This window comes from Ochotona curzoniae, unplaced genomic scaffold (genome assembly GCF_017591425.1).
Source record: "Ochotona curzoniae isolate NIBS_2020 unplaced genomic scaffold, NIBS_Ocur_1.0 scaffold_3208, whole genome shotgun sequence".
Taxonomy (NCBI): domain Eukaryota; kingdom Metazoa; phylum Chordata; class Mammalia; order Lagomorpha; family Ochotonidae; genus Ochotona; species Ochotona curzoniae.
This window is the reverse complement of record NW_024467106.1, coordinates 7221335-7243261: the sequence shown is the minus strand read 5'-3', so window position 1 is coordinate 7243261 and position 21927 is coordinate 7221335. Positions and strand designations below refer to the sequence as shown.

General features: G+C 50.9%; 1 protein-coding gene across 4 annotated transcripts in view; it reads left to right on the top strand.

Moving 5' to 3' along the window:
• The window catches only part of GAPVD1 (GTPase activating protein and VPS9 domains 1), a 73138-nt gene extending 65651 nt beyond the window's left edge, over nt 1-7487 (top strand). For all 4 annotated transcript variants that reach the window (XM_040963671.1, XM_040963669.1, XM_040963670.1 and 1 more), the window contains 3 exons: nt 2703-2775; nt 4130-4327; nt 5517-7487. In XM_040963671.1, coding sequence (XP_040819605.1) covers nt 2703-2775; nt 4130-4327; nt 5517-5657 — 412 coding nt within the window. In that variant the 3' untranslated portion in view covers nt 5658-7487. The remainder of the gene's footprint in view (nt 1-2702; nt 2776-4129; nt 4328-5516) is intronic.
• The last annotated feature ends 14440 nt before the right edge of the window (nt 7488-21927 follow it).

Below are 21927 nucleotides of genomic sequence, written 5' to 3'. Positions count from 1 at the left end.
TCTGACCCAACTTAGCATAGTCTCTCACCTATCTTGGCCTTTGTTTTGGATGCTACAGCCTGGCGTGACCCAGCCAGACCCTAGTCCCAGCTCTCGGCTGGTGCTAGAACTTGGCCCTGCTCAGTCTGCTCCCATCCATGGCTCTTGCGAGTTAGCAGGTATACTAGCCTAGCCCAGGATGACCTGCACTCCAGCCTGATATCTGCACTTGTCAGTGGGCTAAGGCTAGACACCTGGTTTTTTTTTCTCTAATTATTTTATTTTGATAATCGTTACATGGTTGATTAGGGCACAAAGGGTCAAGGGCTACAGGAAAGTGGGTATGACCATTGTCTCCACATCATCATCATCATTATTGTTATTTCTGTATCTGGGGTAAGGAGGGAGAGATAAAGGGAGAAGCTATACCCAGCCTTCCACCCATCCCAGCTCCCCAGTTCGGGGCATGCTCGGAGGGCACTGCTCAAGTGGTTTTGATAGTTCAGCAGTTTTGAATTGCTACCAGTCTTGCCATTCTAAGCATGATGAAATCTCTCCAGAATCCATTGGCTGACATTGTCCACCTTAGAGTCTCTGTTTGCCCAGATTTTCACTGTCAACACATGGCTGGGGTAGATGATCGATTTCTTCTGTCCTCTGTTGTGACACGGGATGTCCTCTGCAGGCTCCAGCGTACTGCCATATCCTCCATGTGCACCTGGATATGCTATCCAATGCTCTGTCTGAGCCACTGAGGAGGCTCAGCTTTGACACATGCACTCCGTGGTCAGATCATGGAACCTGCTCCTCTCTTCATGGTTGGAGTTTTGAGATCAGCAGTTCAGTTGGAGGGATCCCCAAAGAAACTTCATCTGAGGGAATCCCAGACCTGATTCTTGTGTGAATTTGCCAAATCAGGGTCCAGCACAGTCTGACGCCCCAGTCGGTTTTTGCACATGCTTGTGGTTGCAATTGCTGGGTCAGTTCTTTTTCCAGCCTTGTCTTCTACTCAAACCAATGGGTATTGCAATCCAGCCTGATTCTGCCCAGCGTACAATCGGCCCTCACACAAACTGGTGGTAGCTGCAGCCTAATTGGAGAGACCCGCAGTAACCCTCACCAGGCCTGCCCCGTGCCCTGGTTCCCGTGCTTGCCAGTATGTACAACAGACTGATCCAGTCTGTCCCACACATCCCATTCAGCTCTCATTCATGTCAATGGGCATTGAAGCCTAGTTCAACCCAGCCAGCCCCACTATCCAGCCCACACACATGTTGGTGGGTGCTGTTCTGTCCAGCCACCGCTGCCCCAGTCTTGGTTTTCATGCTCTCCAGTGAGAGTGGCAACCCAAGAGGGAGGTGCCCACTATTTCCCTCCAGGGCCCACTCCCACATCATGCACTCTCCAGGTGGTTCTGGAGTTTAACTTGACAGAATTAGCCCCCAGTGCCAGCATTTGCCAGCTGATGCTGTGGCAAAGCGCAAGCAACCCTCACCCACTCTGGCTTGTGTATGCACCAGTAGGAACAGTCAGCCTAGCTTGTCTTTTCCCAGATCTAGCTCACATGAGGCCCACAGGTGTTGCAGCACTGCTTGGTCTGGTCTGCCCCCATCTCAGCTCACACTCTCCGGGGGGAGTGGCGGTCCAGCAGGGGAGCCCTCCACATTCCCCCCTGCTGGCTCTGCCCCCTCTCTGGATCTCATGTGTGCTGCTTGGATACTGCAGCCCAATCTAGGCCAGACACCTTTTAAAAAAGTATTTGCCATTTTTTTAACTTTTTATTAAATATTATTTACCTATATTTAAAGATTTGATTAGGATTATATCTAAATTTAAATTTAAGGGCCTAGCATTCTAGCCTAGTGGCTAAAGTTCTCACCTTGCACGCACCAGGATCCCATGTAGGCATCAGTTCATCTCCCAGCTGCTCCACTTCCCTTCTAGCTCCCTGCCTGTGGCCCGGGAAAGCAGTCGAGGACGGCCCAAAGCCTTGGGACCCTGAACCCGTGTTGGAGATCTGGAACAAGCTCCTGGCTGCAGCCTTTGAATTGGCACAGCTCCAGCTATTATAGCTGCTCAGGGAGTGAATCAGCTGGCAGAAGTTCTCTCTGTGTCTCTCCTTCTCAGTGCAAATCTGCATTTCCAATTAAAAAAAAAAGAAATCTTTTTTTTTTTTTAAAGTATAAATTTAAGTCAGGAAATAAAAACGAGACAAAAACACCAATAGGTAGGGCTAAGAAATGTCAAGAAAGCTGTATAAGAATATATTTTTTGGTGAGGAAGTTTACAAAAGGAATTGATTTTTTGTGTTTTTTTCAAATAATAAATTCATTTTATTTTTGATGATGTTCACATAGCTAAGGATGCATGCCCATGTGGATGAGACCTTTGTTTCCAATTTTCGTTTTCTTCTTCCTGTATTTGCATTAGTACCCAGGGATGGGGAATGGGCGCCTGATGTAATCCCAGGGTTCCCTGATGTGGATCCTGCTCCAAGGGTACTGCTTAAGTGGTTTTGATAGTTTGAGATGCTGCTTTGTTGTTTAAAGGTTGAGGAAATCCTTCCAAGTTCCATTGGCTGACATAGTCCACCTGAGCATCTCCAGTCGCCCAGATACTCGCAATCAGTGCCTGGCTGGGAGAGTTGCCCAACTTGCTGTGCCCTGTATTTGTTGACTTTGTTTTCTGAAGTGTGTTTACATGTGTTTTGGGGGTGTTTTCAGGGTCCTTCACGAGCATATCCAGAGGTTGTCTAAAGTCGTGACTGCCAATCACCGAGCTCTTCAGATCCCAGAGGTAAGGCAGGCTCTGGGGGTCGTGTGACAGGAGCAGACGGCTGTGTGCCAGAGCATCTCCAAGTTCCTGCTTCTTCAGGGAGCTGGGATGTGATGCTATAATCCTCAGGTTCTTCAAGGTGCTTTGCTTCGGGGGACCAGAAAGCCTGCAGTGCAGAACCTTTCACCGAGGCCCACTGGGACTCAGCTGGGGCGTGTGGTCCCCTGTCCTGCAGTCCTGGCCACAGTCACCAGCAGAGCTAGGGGAAGGGCTGGCACGCTGCACAGTGTTAGAACTACTGTCCCAGGGTTGGGGTTCAGTGTGACCCCAGAGTCCCTGTTAACTCTGTCATCTGTTACAAAATAACAAAGCAGAAAATTTTCAGGAATTTTAACTATTTATTTGTTTTTTGTTTTAGTTAAAATCTCTACTAATAAACATTAATTTATATAAGATTCTTAGTTGTCTGGTTTTAGAATTGCTGCAACAGTGTTATATATGATTTTTTAGAAGTCTTTTGGAGCCCTCGTTTGGTGCAGCTATGACAGCGCTGCCTGGAGCACCTCCGTCCAGCACAGAGTGCCCTGTGTTTGCGTCCCAGCTCTGCAGCCTGCGGCGTAGCTGGCCAGGCAGCGGGCTGATCAAGGTCCACGGCCTGACTTCAGTTCCTGGCGTCCAGCTTTATCCGCCTTGCCCATCACTGGCTGATACAGGCTTTGAACCAACAAATAGGAAATCTCTGTCTTCTCTGTTTGTTTCCTACTTTTGTGTGTCTGTACCTTTCAAATAAAATAACTACATGGATGCATACCAAAAAAAAAAATGGATGTATTTGAGAGGCAAGAGATGGCTAAGGCAAGGAAGTGAGCCTCTATCCCCTGGTTCACTACACAATACATCTGCCATGTCTACTGTGGCTGAAACCAGCTTCTGAGAACCCAGGGTCTGCGTGAGCAGGAAGCTGGAGCCGGGAGCCTGAGCCGGGAGCGAGAGCTGGGGATCGATCAGGCCAGGGACTTGGGTATGGACAGAAACATCTGAACTGCTGAACTGGGCGCCTGCCCCTACACTTTCGGTTACATTTTTCAGTAGCTTTTTTTTTTTTTTTTTTTAAGTGTATGTGCCTTTAGAATCAGCTGCAAAATATAGATTTATTTTAGCTATTAAGGAAGATAATTGAAATTTTGTGAATTCTAGATTCTGTGTTACTGGATATTATTGGATACATGAGTTGCTGTATTTTAAAATGTAAAATTTTTAAGCGTGAAAGTCAAAAAGCTTCCATCTTTGATGGAGCAGAAGGAACTGATGAGGGAAAGCCCCTCCCCGCCCTCGGACTCAGCTGCTGGATGCGGGATCTGTTGTCTTGGTGTAGGTCTACCTGCGGGAGGCGCCGTGGCCGTCGGCGCAGTCCGAGATCCGGACCATCAGTGCGTACAAGACGCCTCGCGACAAGGTGCAGTGTATCCTGCGCATGTGCTCCACCATCATGAACCTGCTGAGCCTGGCCAACGAGGACTCTGTGCCCGGAGCTGACGACTTTGTACCTGTGCTGGTGTTCGTGCTCATCAAGGTGAGCCCCGCCTGGCGCCTGTGAGGACCCGTGTGCGTGCCAAGCAGGGTGGCATGCAGCTTGGCAGGAGGTGGGGCACCTGGGCTTTCGCCAAGGTCCAAGCTCTGTGTCATCCAGAAGGAAGGTGTTGGGGTTTGCACAGAAAGGATGGAAGCCACTATATTCCTGAACGAATGTTTTGGTTTTTAAATTGATGCCTGGTTGGGGCCCAGTGTGTGACTTGAATGGGTAGATGTGGGCAGGCTCCTGCACTGCTTCTTCCCTCCCATGCAGTTCTCTGTAGCGCTCGTCACACACAGCACGAAATTCAGCAGTCCTCTCCTGTTAGCCTTTTTATTCTGTAATTGTAAATTATCTCAAGAAATATGACATCTCTTCTTTTTTGACCTTAAAAATACTAAGTTTTTTTGTAAATGATTTATTTCAGAAATCTTGAAGCAAGTGTGTGGTTTGGGTGCACCTCGCCACACCAGCGCTAAGTCACTCATGGGTTCAGCAGTCCCCGCCCAGCTCTTGGTGTCTGCAGCACCTCGGATTCCTAAGACTTGTGGCAGCCATGTAGCCTCAGCTCTTGGTGTGCCCCGTGGACGCCCTGGGCTTGCGCACAGCTCCTCCTCCAGCCCCAGACTGCAGCTTCCCTCCTTGGGATCTTCCTGGTCCGGGTGCAAAGCCAGTTGATGCTGATTTTAAGGAGAGGCCTGTTAGCTTTTCTTCCCTAGCTGTTAGCAGGCAGCATCCTTTATTGCCACGTGAAAAAGGTGACAAATTCAAAGTTCGCTGATAACTCTGGGAACAGATGGGATGTTGTTGTTTGGTAATCTCTGTCCATCCTCAGCTGATTTTGCCCACTTCCCAGCTGTAACGGAATCTGCCAACAGTATTCATTTCCTTGTCTAACATCCATTCTGGAATCCTGGGACGTCAGACTACTGAAGTTAGTTTAGCGCTCCTTGGAATCAGTGGCAGTTGCAGGATAGGGATTTTTAGGAAATACAGGGAAGTTAGCTCCTGGATTGCATTTTCCAGTATACTGTTGCTACTGACAGTGTCTAAAAGTTTGAAATTACTTCCAAAGATTACCTTTTGGGCTGGTATCTTTCACAGCAAGTGTTTGAAGAACACTGAAAATGGTTTTGGCGAAACTATGTATGTCTCTGTAACTGGCCCTCTCCCTTTTGCTCTGCTCCAGGCCAATCCGCCCTGTTTGTTGTCCACCGTCCAGTACATCAGTAGCTTCTATGCCAGCTGTCTGTCTGGGGAGGAGTCCTACTGGTGGATGCAGTTCACAGCAGCAGTGGAGTTCATCAAAACCATCGATGACCGCAAGTGAGCGAGACCAAGGCCCCCCCGGGTGGACTGCTAGCTGGCCACAGGTCTCTGAACAGATGAGCCAGCTGCCTGGAGGCTGTGGATGGCTCTGTATAGAACTGTACAGCATTCAGACATTTTAAAATAGATCTTTACTAAACAGATTAATGGGCTAACAAGCAAGTTCTACTTTCTTTGGGCTCTTTTCCTTTCTGGGTTGCATATTTTCTTTTATTACCCCATGTAGAAAATACTGCTGCAAAAAGGGACCACTTTTTTGGGTATTTTGAAGTATTTTTAAAAACACAATCTCCTAGAAAATCCCTGGACCTCCATTCATGAATACGTGTCCTTTTATCTTAGAACAATGCACCTCTTTTATGATGCCGTCTACCTGATATGCGTCCAGTGGGAGCAGAGTGCCAGCTACACTAGGACTGTAGTACAGTTGTTAGTGGCACTGTCCAGGAGTCCACTCACCTCAGTTGAGAAGCTAAGAAAGAAATGTAAATGTAATATATATTTATATTTGATGTGCCATGGACATCTCAGATACTAATAAACAGGGAATATTGTTGATGGTAGGTTGTGACATACCCTCTTGTGAAATGGTTTCCTCGACAAAATTTAAGCTGAGCTTAAAAGCAAGGAACAAAAATACAGAGATACTATTTATTAGCACAGAATACAGTTTATTGAACTTTCTAGGTGTGGAATTTGGTCCCTGTGCAGGGCTGCCTTTAGTGAGGAAAAGACAGGAGGACATGACATGGACACATCTCACTAGGGCCGCGTCTAAGCCCGCACACAGGAAGTGGCCGCTGCAGTGACCACACAGTGCTTCCTGGGGCGCGTCTCATCTGAAGCCCTAACTATGCTGTAGGAACCCTGACAGAGCTCCTGACACGCCTTTAATCGTCACGTGTTTTCGATGATTATTCACATTGAATGCACAGACCAGGAATTCAGTGAATGTCATTTTTTTAAAAACGAATTTGTATTGTCTGATCTAGTGATACAAGTTTTACTAGTGATAAACTATTTTAATCAACATACTCTTCTTATGGGGAAAAAAAGTCTCTATTTTGGCAGGTTTCTATGCCTTTATTTCCTTCTTCTGAAGTGTGTGTTTCAATAGTTTGGTTTGGGTTGCGTATGGATTATTAATCAGGAGTGGGCTTTGGCGCCTGAGCCGGTGGCCAGGGCAACACCGTGCAGCCTCTGTGAGTATGAGCTGTGCAGGTAGGCCGCGCTAGGCTCGCCTCACTTGCCGTGCTGCCCCGCATGGTCAGCTTCATCTGTAACGCAGAGGCCTGGCTGCTGCAGCCCTCGTCCCTGGCAGCGTCTCTGACATTTTCCAGGGGAGCCGGGGCAGGCGGTCTCAAGTGGGTGAAGGCAGAGGCTGTTTGTCCCTGAGGCCTAAAGAAGCTGGGTTTGCTTTTATGCCTCCAACCCTTCTCATTTATTTAAAAATACCAAAATAATACATTGCATAGGAGTGTGGGCTGTGGTTTCTGTCTTTTAGGGAGAGATCAAACATGAACCGTACTACAGGATGTCCCTCTACTGTGAGGAAATCTGCACAGGATGGTGACGCTGGATGGGCTGCAGCTGGCACTTACCAGCTGGTAGAAACAAAACCCCATTGATAACTGAGAGCTAGGTTAACTGAAGCCATTTACTTCAACACCGAGTCAATAAACGTTCAATCAGCAGTAGACTTTGGATAGTTAAATGTACTGTTACGGGATTTAACTTGTAAATCAATGAGAGATTTTTGTTTTCTCCACAAGGGTTGCTAACTATATTAAATGTTACCATTGTGGAAATAAATGCAGATATGGACACTGCAGCAGGACTGTTTTGTGTGGAAAAGAAGGTGTGGATGTGGGTTGGGGGACTATCCCAGGGGCAGGAGAGCCGGCTGCTGCAGGGCCCAAGCCAGTGGTAAGGACAGAATGGATGGCCCCTGCTGGCTTGGTGCTGGCAGAACCAGGCCCTGCTGTGCCAAGGGCAGTTGCGGTTCCCCTTGGAAGCCCTGGTAGAGCCAGGGTGGCCTTAGCCGCCGTGCGGAGGATGTAGCGGGGGAGGCGGGGAGGGAGCTTTTCTTGCTCTTTGAGAAAAAAGGAATAGCTGTCGCTGGGTGTTTCTTACATGTCCAGGCCCTGTCCCATGGGAAGGCTCCATGCAGAGGCCCGTGGCCACCGGGATCGTGTGGCCCTCACCAGCCAGTGGGGAGAGGGTGGGTTAGCGCACTAGAATCTTGTCAACCTCTCTAAGGAAAAGGAAAATCAGAGATGTCCTTATAAAGTTATTTTTTTTAGTAAAAATCCCTGTAAACACTTTCTGTCTCCTGCCTTAGAGAAAATCTCTACCACAGAAACTGCTTTCCCCTTAAAAACTTGCTTGTGAAAGCCTTCTCTCTCTTTTTTTTTTTTTGTTTAGTGTGTTTTATGTTTTTTTAAAGATTTATTTATTTTTATTGGAAAGCCGGATATACAGAGAGGAGAGACAGTCTGTATATCTGTATATCCGTCTTTGCAATAAAAATCAATAAATCTTGGGCCCGGTGTGGTAGCCTAGTGGCTAAAGTCCTTGTCTTCAACACACTGGGATCCCATATGGGCACCAATCCAGTGGCCCCACTTCCCATCCAGTTCCCTGCTTGTGGCCCGGCAAAGCAGTCGAGGATGGCCCAAGGCCTTGGGACCCTGCACCCATGTGGGAGACCTGGAGGAAGTTCCTGGCTCTTGGCTTCAGATCATTGCATCACTGTCTGTTGCGGTCACTTGGGGAGTGAATCATTGGATGGAAAATCCCTCTGTCTCTCCTCCTCTCTGTATATCTGACTTTCCAATAAAATAAATAATCTTTTAAAAAATAATTGCTTGTTACAGTTTAGGATGTAGTTTACCCAAAGGTTAGGGTTCCTAAGAATAGCCTTATTGCCCTTGAGAACCCTCTGCAAAATGAAGAGAGTTTAGGGATGTGATGGAGCCGACGTGCCCGCAGCCCAACTCCAGGGGCACAGGTGATGTCCCAAGATACGGAGGGCAGGGCCCCGTGCCTCCCACTCTTAGCCTCTTGTTGAGCTGCTTCTGTCTTGTCTTTGTCATCACTGACCTGCAACGAATTCATGCTTGCCTTTTCATTGGAACAACCTTATGTGTATGTTTAAGGTTTATTTATTTTTATTGGAAAGTCAGATTTACAGAGTGAAGGAGAGAAAGATCTTCCATCTGCTGGTTCACTCCCCAAGTAGCTTCAGTGGCTGGTGCTGAGCTGATCCAAACCAGGAGCCAGGAGCTTCCTCCAGGTCTCCTATGTGGGTGTAGGGCCCCAAGGCCTTGGGCCGTCCTTGACTGCTTTCCCAGGCTACGAGCAGCGAGCTAGATGGGAAGTGGAGCAGCTGGGATACGAACTGGCGCTCACATGGGATTCTAGGCATGCAGGGCGAAGATTTAGCCACTAGGCTATTGTGCCAGGCCCCTCGTGTTTGCGTAGTTTGGCCCGGGGAGGAACTCAAGGGATCAAGGAGATGGCAGCTCACTTCCTGATTGGTCCCTGAATTCAGTAGCTGTTCATCAGCCTTGGTATTGCTGAGGCCTCCATGCATCCCTTCAGCGGAGGAAGTCACTGTTAGACTCCCTTACCTCCAGCTGTTGGGAAGCTGCCATCCCCAGGCTCTGTGCATTCATTCAGAAGAGAGCTTGTCTAGGGCCCAGTTCTCATCCCCTCCACATTAACATGAATTGGTTGCTCACTTGATGGACCTGTGTCTGTTGAACTCCTGTTGGCTTTGTAACCCGGGACCCTGTAGCCTTTCCCTGGAGGATGCAGAGCTGCTGACAGCGCTTAGCTAGACCTGCCCACCTGCTGCTGTACCAGGAACAGGAAGCGAGGCCCCAAATGTTTCTGGGCTGTATATGTGTCTGCTGCCTAAAGAGTGCAGTCTGAGTGAAGAGCTTCTGCTTCCGTCATTTCATTCCTGGACAACCTCTTCCATCAGCCTAGACTCTGGGAAAACTGTATATTGACTGGAAAGTTTTGTGGATGTGGCAATCTAGGAAGAATCTTCTACATTTTCAGCTAAGATGGAAATCACCATCAGTTTGAAGTCACTGGACCGGTTGTAGGCAATGAACTTGAAAAACGGTAACCTTACTCCTTTGAACCATCTTGGAATTGAGCGTGTCACTGTTGCAGAGCGGGAAATGACATGGCTCGTAGCCGACGTGATTTTCTAAATGGTGCATTTTCACCTCAGCTTTCTGTAGGCCTCCTAGTCCCTAGTTGTGGCAGAACCTTGATAACAGACCTGTTGCTGGACATCGGTGCTGATGGAGCTCAACGCTCATTCCTGGGGTCTGAGCTGACCCATCCTGACCAATCTATAAACCATCATCCCCCAAACTTCCCTGCTAAGAATTATCTGTATTCTTGTAGGCATATCCAAATCCATGAGTGATAGAAACAGGAACTTTTATACACAAATTCTTGAGGGAGCTTGAGAATAGTGGGAGAGCTGGTGAACCAGCAGCCCCTCCTGCCGGGCACCTGAAGAAGCTCAAAAACGTCAAAGCCATGTGCCCACTCCCTCCCCATGGAGTCGGTTTGTAGGGTAGGTCATGAAAGGGTACATTCCTAGCAGGCGCCCATCTTTAGCTTGCAAAGATTTGCAACCCTTTATGAAAGCATCCAACGCTCGCTTTGACATCATTTTTACCTTTAAAGAAATTTTTATAGATTTATTTGTTTGAAAGGCAGAGTTATAGAAGGAGAGATCTTCCATTTGCTGATTCACTCCCTAACTGGTTGAAACTTCCAGGCCTGGGCCAGGCTGAAGGGCTGAGCATAGAAATCCATCCATCTCCCTTAATATGGCTCAAGGACTTGGGCCATCTTTCACTGCTTTCCCTGGTATATTAGCAGGGAGCTGGATTGGAAATGAAACAGCCAAACTTGAAGCAGTGCCAATATGGGATGCTGGCATTCAGGTGATATGCCACAATGCTGGCCCCAAGTCAGACCTTAAGTTGCTGGTTTACTTCCCAAATGACTGCAACAACTAGGGGTGCGTCAAGCTGAAGCCAGGAGCCAGAACTTCCTTCTGGGTCACTCCTGTGGGTATCAGGAACCCAAGTACTGGAGTTGGCACCTGCTGCCTGTAAGGGAGTGCATTAGCAGGAAGCTGGTTTGGAAGTAGAGAAGGGAGGGCTCAAAGCAGGTGCTCCAATATGGGATGTGGCTGGGTATCTCAAGGGACATGGTAACGGCCATGCCAAATGCCTATCCCTGTTGTTTCTCTGTGGTCAGCATCTGCCTGATCGTGCAGCACTTTCTCACCTTAACCTCTCTTCATATCTGCTGCATCTTGGTGCTCCACAATAAACCCAAATTTCTGTACCAAGAAAACAAGCTCAGCTCGCCTCACTTCCTTTGTGTAAGCTCTTAAGATGGCTCTTCTGTTACGGATGTATTTGTGTCTCTTCATCATGGGTGAAAGAACTGTAGCCCCAGGCCTCTGATGGTCCCTGGCTCCTCAGGGCCAGTCCAGCTCCCGTCTCTTGGTTCTGCTCCCCATGGGCAGTATGTGCACCCTGCTCCTGGCTGGCTTGGTGTATGTGTTTATTTGACCTCTTTGTGGCTCACCTGCATCTCCGGTGCCAGCAATGTGGTGCTCCGTACATGGAAGTGATTGGTGACATAGGGGAGACTGGCAGCTGCTGCTTGGGACCGGCAGGTGAGAGGGGAGCAGTGGGTGGAGAGTGTACTGCCACCTCAGGGTTCTCCACAACGAGACTGGGCCACACTCAGGAGCCTGGGTCACTGTGCCACCCACCGCAAAACCCCAGGGTGTAGGACCCATCCAAGCATCTGAAGACAGCTCTGTCAGTAACCAGAGCCGAGGTGATAACTGCTTTAGGGGCGTCTCCTGCCTGGGGCTGAATGGAGGGGCTTCAGAAAGTCTGTGAGCTGTATGTGTGTAAGAAAAATGTGCATGGGTTGTACCAAAATATGTGTGTTTTGCTTTTGTTTTCCCATGGACCACCGGAAGCACCCTTATCACCCTGGTCCCTAGTTTTGTCATACCTATACCCCAATCCCTGAACAAACTGCACTGTGGGCACACCTTGATCAGGGGGTGTGGCCACAGCAAAGCAACACTACAGAACCTGCTCCCTGAGCACATGTGCCACATGTGGGTTTCCTGGATTGGCATCTGCCGTGGGCTGGCAGTACCCTTCTGAAGGAGGTTACATGGATCCATGGCCCCTGCTTGGCCAAAAGGGCCCTGGCTGAGCGTAGGATCCCCCCTTTCCTGCCTGGTTATGAGTCACAGTCGCAGTGGAGCTATGCTGGAAACTCCTCCCTAAATTGCCTACTGGGCACACCTCCCGTGCCCCAGCCTCTCTCGGGCCAATCCCTGTGTTGCTGCATCAGAAGCATCACTCCTGTGGTCGCCTGCACCCCTGGCTGCCTCCCACACCTTCCTCTCAGAGCCCCTTCTCTGTCCTTAGGATGATTGAGTCCCATCAGGCTTCTGTTGATGTCTCACTGCTGGGGTGTCAGCTGCTTGTCTTCCTTCTTGTAGCTCCGCTGCCGGAGTCCAGCTCAGCCAAGTTCGGAACTCGTGAAGGGTGCGTGGAGTAGGTGTAGAGAGAAAAATGGACCACTACAATTTCATGATCATAATGGACAATGAAGGAGGCTGTCCCTTTATTTATACAGAAGCAGTCACAAACTCTGGCACAGGCTTTTGCTGTCATGGTCAAGTGGGTGTTTTCAAGGATAATTCTGCCCTTTGTTTCACCTAAAAGTTCTCAGTCGGTAACACATCCCTATTACAATCCTCATTCTACAACTTATCTTTTTTTTAAGGTTTATTTTTATTGGAAAGTCAGATACACAAAAAGGAGGAGACAGAGAGGAAGACCCTCCGTCTGATGACCCAATCCCCAAGTGGCCACAATGGCCAGAACTGCGCCAATCTGAGGCCAAGAGCCAGGAGCTTCTTCCGGGTCTCCCACACCCATGCAGTCCCCAGGCTTTGGGCCGTCCTCGACTGCTTTCCCAGGCCACAAGCAGGGAGCTGGATGGGAAGTGGAGCTGCCGGGATTAGAACTGGCGCCCATATGGGATCCCAGTGTGTTCAAGGTGAGAACTTTGGCCACTAGGCTACCATGCCAGGCCCTGCAACTTAATCTTCAATCAGTTAAGGGAGCAAATGCATCTCAAAAAAGAGGGGGAACCTAAAGATCAAGGATGGTCAAATGGAGGCAGCAGAGACAGAGACAGCATCAATTGTAAAAGGGCCCTTTGGCAAAGCCAACTCCACAGCGGCAAACAATGCCTGAATAGATTACAGAACTCTCAGTGGGCTGGACCTGTGTTCATGCAAAGCGGGGTGGAACTACCTTCAAGTGGTTGTAGAGATATCCTCTGGGCCCTGCCTTGCAGTGGGAAATTCCTTGCAGCACTGCCTGCTATGGAACAGTTCTCTTCACACCTTCTTGTCCCCCACATCCACTGCCAGGACCCCAGCACTCCTCCTGATCCACCCCCCCCCCCCCACACAAATGCTGCGCTCCGCCTGTTGCCTTGACCTCCTTGCTGCTCAGAGCTGTCTGCAGGCCTTCGCCAGCCTCTGCAGAGTTCCTGGATCCTATCACTGAATGCTTGCACATTAAGTGGACCAGGGCAGATGGTAGCCCCTCAGTGCGAGGATTCCTCTTTCCCTCCCAGATCCACTCCTGCAGGGACAGTGGGTGATCCAGGTCGTGAGCCCTACCAGCTGTAGACCCCTTTCCCTGCCACTCCTGTGGCATGTGGCTCTCCTCAGCCCAGACCTAAACAGTAAAGGGACTCCCTGCAGGTCAGGCCAGGGGCCATGGGCACTAGCACCAGGCCATGTGGTGCTCAGATTGGAAACATCTGGGCATATGGCTGGACACACACCACACGCTGGGTCTGGCTTTTGTCCCTCCCCGTGGGCTGGGTGCCAGGGTCCACTGGAGAACTGGAGTGGCTCCTACTGAGCCACGTGGGACTAAATAAGCAGGAAGATGGTGCGCAGGGCCAAGTCGAGGGTGGTGGGTGTGCTGCTCCCGCACCTGCTGGCACCCACCGCGCACAGGGCAGGGACAGAGGCTGCCAGGTCACACTTGATGGCCCCCACCCCTGCTGGCACTGCTGAGCGCACTCCTTAGGTGGCAGACTGGAAAGGGGGGTCCGCTGGTGGGAGAGGTTCTACAGAAACCTCACATGGCCAGGCTTCTGAATCCACCCACTGTCCCCTGGGTTCCCTGCCAGGCCGCTGCTTTGCCGCTTCTTGGGTGACATCTTGTGGCCAAAGACAGGCAGCAGCCATTGGTTGAAAAAGCTGCTGAGCCAACAGCTGAAGATGGTATGAATGCCCAGCAGGGTGGACAGCGCTGGGTCAAGAGGCAGCCCCAGCCCCCTTGCCTGAGAGCTAGATGAACCCCCCAAATACCACCATGCCTCACATTAGACACAAATGCACCACTTTCCCTCTTATTTTAGCATAGGTTTTGATATCCATGCAGTTTCTTATAATTTACATTTCCATGAACTTCCAGAAGATCTTGGGGCAGAGAGGGGCGCAGCTGTGCCAAGTGTATGAGATCCTTCCTCACTGTCCACACCCTGGTGCTTGCTTCCCCTTGTGCTGGGGGCCCTCGAGGGCAGCACCAGATATCCGCAGTGAGCACTGTACCCAGCATGGAGATGGGAATCCTGGCAGGCCTCAGCAGGTGGGAGTGACTGGCACTCACAGCTCAGCTCAACCACTCCGGATCAAGGCCCCAGCCAGGACTCTGAGGGGTTTGGGGTAGGGACCGTGGCCACCTCCTAGGGAGAGAGGGGGTTCCCTGCAAAGCAGCGGGCCAGGCAGAATACCAAACAAGACTGCCAAGGCAGAGGAACTGATGCGATGGTGCTTCCAGGCTCTGACACGGGGAGTGGCAGCTGAGCCCAGAATACTGCCTCTGATGGTGCCCCCGCCCCCAGCCCTGAGCAGGGGAGTATGAGCAGCAGCCACACAGTCAGTTTGGACACTGGGCAAAGTGGCTGGACAGGCCAAGTGCAGAACGCAGGGTGGCCAAATGCTGGCCAGAGTTGGCAGATTCAAGCTGTGGCCTCAGGTTCCCCGAAGCTGCCGCAGACAGACCACAGCTCTGCTCCCCAGTGAGCTGTTAGCGACCACGGCCTCCCCTGCTACGCGTACTGATGAACACAGGCCGACTGCACCGCCGGGAGACCCTGCCCTCCCCTCGGGAGCAGAAGTTTGCTGAGTGCACCAGCGACGGCAGCGGATGGCAGGGGGCACGTTTAACTCACTTCAGGTGCTCGCCGAGCATCCGGCAACGCAGCAGCTCATTACAAATCATGCCTGTTTATTCATTAAACAGGGCCTGGGGGAAGCTCAGAGAGGCAGCCCTGTCTTCACTTCATTCAATTTGCAGTCTGTGATTAAACAGAGCGCAGCTGCCAGACTCCAGAAAGGGATCCGAAATCCTGCCTTCTCTCCGCTCCATACTGACCTGCCCTCCAGCCATCTCCAACCTTCAGCTGCCCATGACTCTGGGTAAGTCTTTTCACCAGCCGGTGCCTCAGTTTTCTCATCTGTGAAATGGGATCATTTGACAGATGGTTGGAACCCCCTGAAAGAAAAGATTCGGGGAAATGTTGGGGCCTCGGGCACAGCTGGGGTGTCGCTAAGAAGAGGAGTCAGGACCTCCAGACCACCCAAGGTCAGGAAGAGCTGCTTCCCCCCAACTGGGGGAAAGAGAGGAAGGTGGCATGTAGATTGGTACCCAGCGGCTGCTGCCGAGTGCTGCCTCACCCGCCTGGGATGTCCACTTGTTTGTAGAGATTTATTTATTTGAAAGATAGAGTTGCAGACAGAGGGAGAGAAATTTTCCATTGGCTGGGCCATGAAGCCCAGGAGCCTGGGGCTTCATCTGGGTCTCCCAGGTGGGTACCAGGGCCCCAGACACTCGGGCCATCCTCCATTACTTTTCCAGGTGTGTTAGCAAGCAGCTGGATGGGAAGTAGAACAGCTGGGACTCAAACTGGCACCTATAGAGAATGTTGGCACTGTAGGCAAAGTCTTAACCTACTATGCCATGATGCCAGCCCGAAAGAAGGGGTTATTTCGTGGGGCCCAGCCTCATGGGGCGTGGAGAAGCTCAGGGCCAGACCTCCACGCCTCAGCCGAACTTGCCTGTGTGGCTGGCAGACGTCAAGGAGGTGAGCCACACACGGCCTACAGCACCCGGCAGGCCCGCCCAGGGAGTACTTCTGTCACAGGGTTGGCATCCAGGCTAGCCCCTCATCCTTCCTGCCAGTCAGTGACCAGAGCCAGCAGCCAGCATCACACCAAGGCACAGAAAATCCCGCAAGCACTTGCCAAATGACCTTGAACTCAGGCCGCCTTCCTGCCCTGCTAACCAAGGGGCTCTTCCTCTGCTCCTCGCCCAACCCCGATATCCCTTGTGAGGCACCCCATTTCCCATGGCTCCCTGCGGGGAGCCTGATGGGTTCTGAGCCGGGTTGCATGCCCCCTGCGGTTTCTAAAACATACAAATCATTCTGGCTGCACTTGTGTGTTTCATTACAGGGAATGCACGTTTGAAAACAACAGAGGGTTTGGCTGAGAGCGGCACGCCGCTTTTATTGCATCTATCTCCAAATCTGCCATTAGGCCCGTCCCCCCGGTGTTATTGACCTTGATTCTCTCTCATTTGCATCCTGCATTTTTCATCCTTTGGAATATGGTGTTTTGGGACTTCTCCATCATTAAGTGGATTTACAGCAATTTCCCTGTGTGTTTTCTCCAAGGGATTCTGTTATGAGATGCACATTAAATCTCCATTAATACCTCATTATCCGACTGATAAGATTACCATGATAATGAGGCAGAAATTCTAATTGTTTCACTTCTTATTGTGCCTGCCATTTAATCCCTTCCTCTACCTGGAAGTTGGTCATGAGCAAGCGAGCGGATGGGCACCGGGCTGAAAAAGCCTTTTCCAATTGGCCGAGCTGAGGCTGGATCCACAGCGACTGCCGAGGGGCGGGGTGGAGGGCGTGGACCCGCGTTGCCTTTCATTTCCTGCTGGGCAAAAAGTTACAGGGGTGGAAAGCCAAGGCGGAGAACCCTGGTTGGACTTGGAGAGCCCTTTGGCTGAGTCTCACACATGCAGGCACACGTGTACGCAGATGTACACACAACACTCACTCCCAATTGCCCAAGCAGTTCTGTCACTGGACCTCGTGTAACTCCCACCTCCCACACACCTTCCAGAACATTCCCAGCTCCTGCACCCTCTGTGAACCTGCCTTCAAGATTGATGAGCCCATCGGATAAAGTCCAAGGCACTGGGCCAGAGGACACGGGATGGCCAGGGAGGGAAGGGGCGTCTTCCTGCAAGAGTCTCTGCCAGGGCCTTCTGTGGGGGTGGGCAGGGTGGGTGGCTCCCACCAGGGCATCCCTGGCTCCCCAGGTATTCATCTGCTACAGTTCAGATCCCTCCATCTGCTATGGGGCGGGCATGAAGAGCTGTCTCCGGGAAGCGCCCCTTGCATGTGGCTAGCTGAGCAGAAGGCACGGCCCCTCCCTCAGCTCCCCCAAGACGCTTGGGTGGTGCCGTGGGGTAGGGGCGCTTAGGCTGTCACAGCTGAGGGTCCATGCTGGGAAGCAGCATACTGGGGCCCCATCCTTCAGGGTTGTGGAGGCCAGGTGCAACCTGCCAGGTAGGAAGCTGGCTTGGACTCGCACCCTGGCACTGGCTGCCCTGATACTGGACGGCTTGCTGGGGGGTGGAGCGGGAGTGGAGTGCAGCCAGGGAGCGCTGGGGTGTCTTCACCCAGTGGAGCAGGCTTTTTATGCACTTTAAGAGGATGACCATCAAGAACTGCTGATTTCCCAGTAGCCTTTGTGCTCGTTTGCTGGGCCATCATCAGGATTCCAGAAGTTTCTTTGCAGGCTGGAAGGCTGGAGTTGGAAAGTGAGATGTTCACACGGCTGCACTTCCTTCGGGCCTTGAGGGAAGTGCCTGTCCTTGCCTGTCCACCCCCACTCCAGCTTTGGTGGCAGCTGTGGTCTGTGGCACCTCCCCCCAGTCTCGACCACCCCACCCCTGGCCATCTTACCCTGTGGCTCTCTGCTCTCTTGAGCATGATGCTTGTCAGATGGCCTTATCGGAAGCACAGGAAGTTCTTCCTTCCCACTGGGGCTGTCTCCCCTGCAACCCGTGCTCAGGGTGTTACCATGGCTTCTAGGGGACATTCGTCGCACCTCCCGAAGGGCCTTCATGCATTGTGCATCATGGGAGAAAAGGAGAGAGAGCTTCCAGCCCCTGGTTCACTCCTCAGATGCCTGTAACAACCAGGGCTTGCCAGGTGGGAATCAGGAACCAGAAACTCTGTTCAGGTCTCCCACGGCAGGTGGCAGGGACCCAAGACTTCAAGTTCATCTGCTGCCTGTCAGATGCATCGGCTGGGAGCTTGGAGGTGGGTACGGGGTAGGAACTTGGAAGTAATCAGTATCCAAGTAGAGTGGAGTAGCCCAAGCACTGGCCCACTGCACCCAACAGCCGCCACAGTAATTGCCTTTCAGGGGAAACAACAAAATCACTTCAATGGAATCAATCCCCACTCGGCTTGGGCTGCCTGCTCCGCGCTCCCTGCCCACAGGCCCAGGTCAGCCAGGGCCGAGCAGCTGCCCACAGGCCCAGGTCAGCCAGGGCCGAGCAGTTGCCCACAGGCCCAGGTCAGCCAGGGCCGAGCAGTTGCCCACAGGCCCAGGTCAGCCAGGGCCGAGCAGTTGCCCACAGGCCCAGGTCAGCCAGGGCCGAGCAGTTGCCCACAGGCCCAGGTCAGCCAGGGCCGAGCAGCTGGGACCTGGTGCTGCCAATGGATGGAAGATCTCTATGTAACTCACTCTCTTCCTGTCTCTCCCTCGTTCTCTCTTTGACTTTCAAGTAAAATAAATAAATCTTTGGAATAAACAATTAAAACTTCCCTCTAGCCCACTACTTAATCCTTTTCATTTTCTTTTTTTCCCCCTAAAGATTAATTTATTTAATTAATTGGAAAGGTAGATTTACAGAGAAAAGGCGATACAGAGAAGATCTTCCATCTGCTGGTTCACTCTCCAAGTAGCCCCAACAGCCAGAGCTGGTCCAATCCAAAGCCAGGAGTCAGAAGCTTCTTCCAGATCTCCCATGTGGGTGCAGGGTCTCAAGGCTTTGGGCCATCTCTATCGCCTTTCCAGGCCACAAGCAGGGAGCTGGATAGGAAGTGGAACAGCTGAGACTTGAACCCATGCTCATATGGGACGGCAGAACTGCACATAGAGGCTTAACATGCTCCATCACAGTGCCGGCTGCTGCCTGTCCCTCTAAGCTGGTTGTGATTTAGGTTTCCTTAATTATGAGTGATGGTGAACATCTCATTTGCTTGTTTTCCACACGTGTATTTTTGCTTTTGAATAGTATCTGTTAATGTTCAAATTAGGCTGTTTGGGTTTTCTGATCATTGACTTATGGGAGTTTTCCAAATATTCTTGCTATTAACCTGTTATCAGAATATGATTTGCAGATGGCTCCCCCTCCCATCTGAGAGATTGGGTTTTCATTTAAAAAGTGTTTATTTCTTGGAAGGCAGAGAAGCAGAGATGGATGGCGAGAGATAGATGACAGGTGGTTGACAGGCAGGTGGCTCTCTGCTGATTCACTTCCCAGATAAACAGCACTCAGAACTGGACCAGCAGTCTGGGCGGGAGGCCACCTTGGTCTCCCACGTGGGTGGCGGGGAGCCAGCCAGCCACTGAGCATCACCTGCTGCCTCCCAGCATGCAATAGCAGGAAGCCGCATCGGACTGGCACTCCCGCGAGGGGGTGGCTCTCCCGGTCAGCACTTTAACTGCCACACCGGACGCCCAGCCCGGTTCACTTTCACCATCATTTTCTTTAATGCACACGTTTTAATTTTGATAAAAATCTTGACTTATCGCTTCCATCTTATGTTGTTTTTCTTTTTGAAAGGCAGGAAAGTGGGGGAGGGGAGGGGGAGAAATCTGCCTGCTGATTCACTCCCACGTGTCTGAAGCAGAAGCCTGGAGCTCCTCCTGGGGCTCCCGGTGGGTCCAGGGTGTCGCATGCTTGGCCTATTTTCTGTTACTTTCTGAGGAGTGTCAGCAGGGAGTGTCTGGGAAGTGGAGCAGCTGGGACCAGAGCCAATATTCATACAAGAGGCTGGCCTGGGCACTGCAGCCAGTGGCTTAACCCATTGTGTCCCAACATCCACCCCGCCTGCACTTTTTTTTTTTTTTTAGATTTATTTATTTTTATTGGAAAGTCAGGTATACAGAGAGGAGAAGAGACAGAGAGGAAGATCTTCCGTCCGATGACCCACTCCCTGAGTGACCACAATGGCTGGAGCTGAGCTGATCCAAAGCCAGGAACCAGGCACCTCTCCCAGGTCTCCCACGCGGGTGCAGGGTCCCAAGGCATTGGGCCTTCCTCGACTGCTTTCCCAGGCCATAAGCAGGGAGCTGGATGGGAAGTGGGGCCACTGGAATTAGATTACTTTATAGTTTCAGGTTTTACATTTATGTCCACAAGCTTCTTAAGTCTGTTGTTTGGTGTGTTTTTGAGTTTTATAAACTTCACAGCCATTGTAATCTCAAATATTTCTTCCATCTCATTCTCCTTTTCTAGGGTTCCAGTCACACAGCTCTTCGACAGATCAGCATCCTCCAGCGTGTGCTGGTCTGTTCTGCTGATTCTTCTCTTTCAGCTTCAGCCTGGAATTTTCTGTCTCCTGAAGTTCAGATCCACTGATTCTCTGCTGCAGATGAACCTGTGGGAGCCGTTCTCTTTTAGGATGCCATTCATTTCTAGCAGTTTTCTTTTATTCTTTTTTTAAAAAATATATTTTTATTTTGAATTTTGAATTTTGTGGTACAAGTTCATATGGGCTAGGATACCCCTAAACTCCCACTCCCCAACAGATTTTCTCCATTTGACTACACTGGTGTAGTCCTTCATAAGGAATCATAATTCTATCAGTGTACCCCGACATTATTGGTACAGACAGTGTCGGACAATCCAGCATCCCATTGTACACATGGCCAACAGTTTCATTGGGAATCCATCTTTCGTCTGGAAGCAGGGATGCACGGTCCATTTCCTTTTATTCCTTTTTTCTGCTTTCTGTCCCTGGGATGATGTTCCCCCACTGTTCATGCATGTTGTTCTCCACTCTGAAAGGCACTCCTTTCTGAGCCTTTTACAGAATGGTCATCGTTGCTTCACACTCCTGAACTCGGATGCTCCTCAGAATGCAAGGCACTTGCGTCCTGATGAGTTCATTGTGAGGTACCAACAGCAGGAGCTGACATGGCAGCTAGTCTCCCGTGCTAACAAACACGAGGGCATCATGATGCTCGGTTGTCTACGCTAGTGTGTCGCATATCACCAAATTAGGGAAAGATCAAAACTCAGAATGTGGCTGATGGTCTTGGCCAAGTGCCCATCATGGTCACACTACAATCATGTTGGAAAATTGCAGGTTGAAACAACAGTCTGAGTTGGGGAGTGTCTGTGGCTCCAGAATCTGGGTCATATTCAAGTCTGAATCTGTTGACCGTTTCTGTTCTCCGAAAGCAGGTGTGTCAGCAATTGCTTATATGCGTATGCACAAGGATGTATATGTGTGCGGATACCTGTGTGTGTGTGTGCATGTGCATGTGTATGTGTTCATATGTACACTATGTTGAGTGTATACATGTGTATGGTCTTTGTCTCTGTGTTTCTCATGACTTTGCTTGAGCTCTATAACTCTGGTGTAGGAAGGAGAGACAGAGCGGGTAGCAAAACCCCTGGAAATGCTAGCATCTGTCTCTTCGTTGGGACTGGAGGTGAGCTGGGTCTCTCTGTGTGCATTGCCCTAGGGGACCTGACCTCCCAGGGGGTCCCTCAACACTGGCTCCACCCTCAGCCTTGGGGTTTCCCTCTGCACTTGCACCTCACAGTCTTACTTCCTGTTCCTGACCATTCTTGTTTGCTCCTCGGTGCTGCTGCGCCCCCTGACCCGGGGGAGTGGGGTTCCCCAGTGTTCTGGTTCAGGTTTGGTTTTAGGCAGGTGCTGGGGGGATGACCCACCTCTCCCCCAGCGGCTGGCCGCATTCTGCAGGCTGTATTTCCGTCCTCCCTCCAAGGCTAGGAGTGGGGTTTTTTCCCCCTCTCTCTTGTCTTTTCATC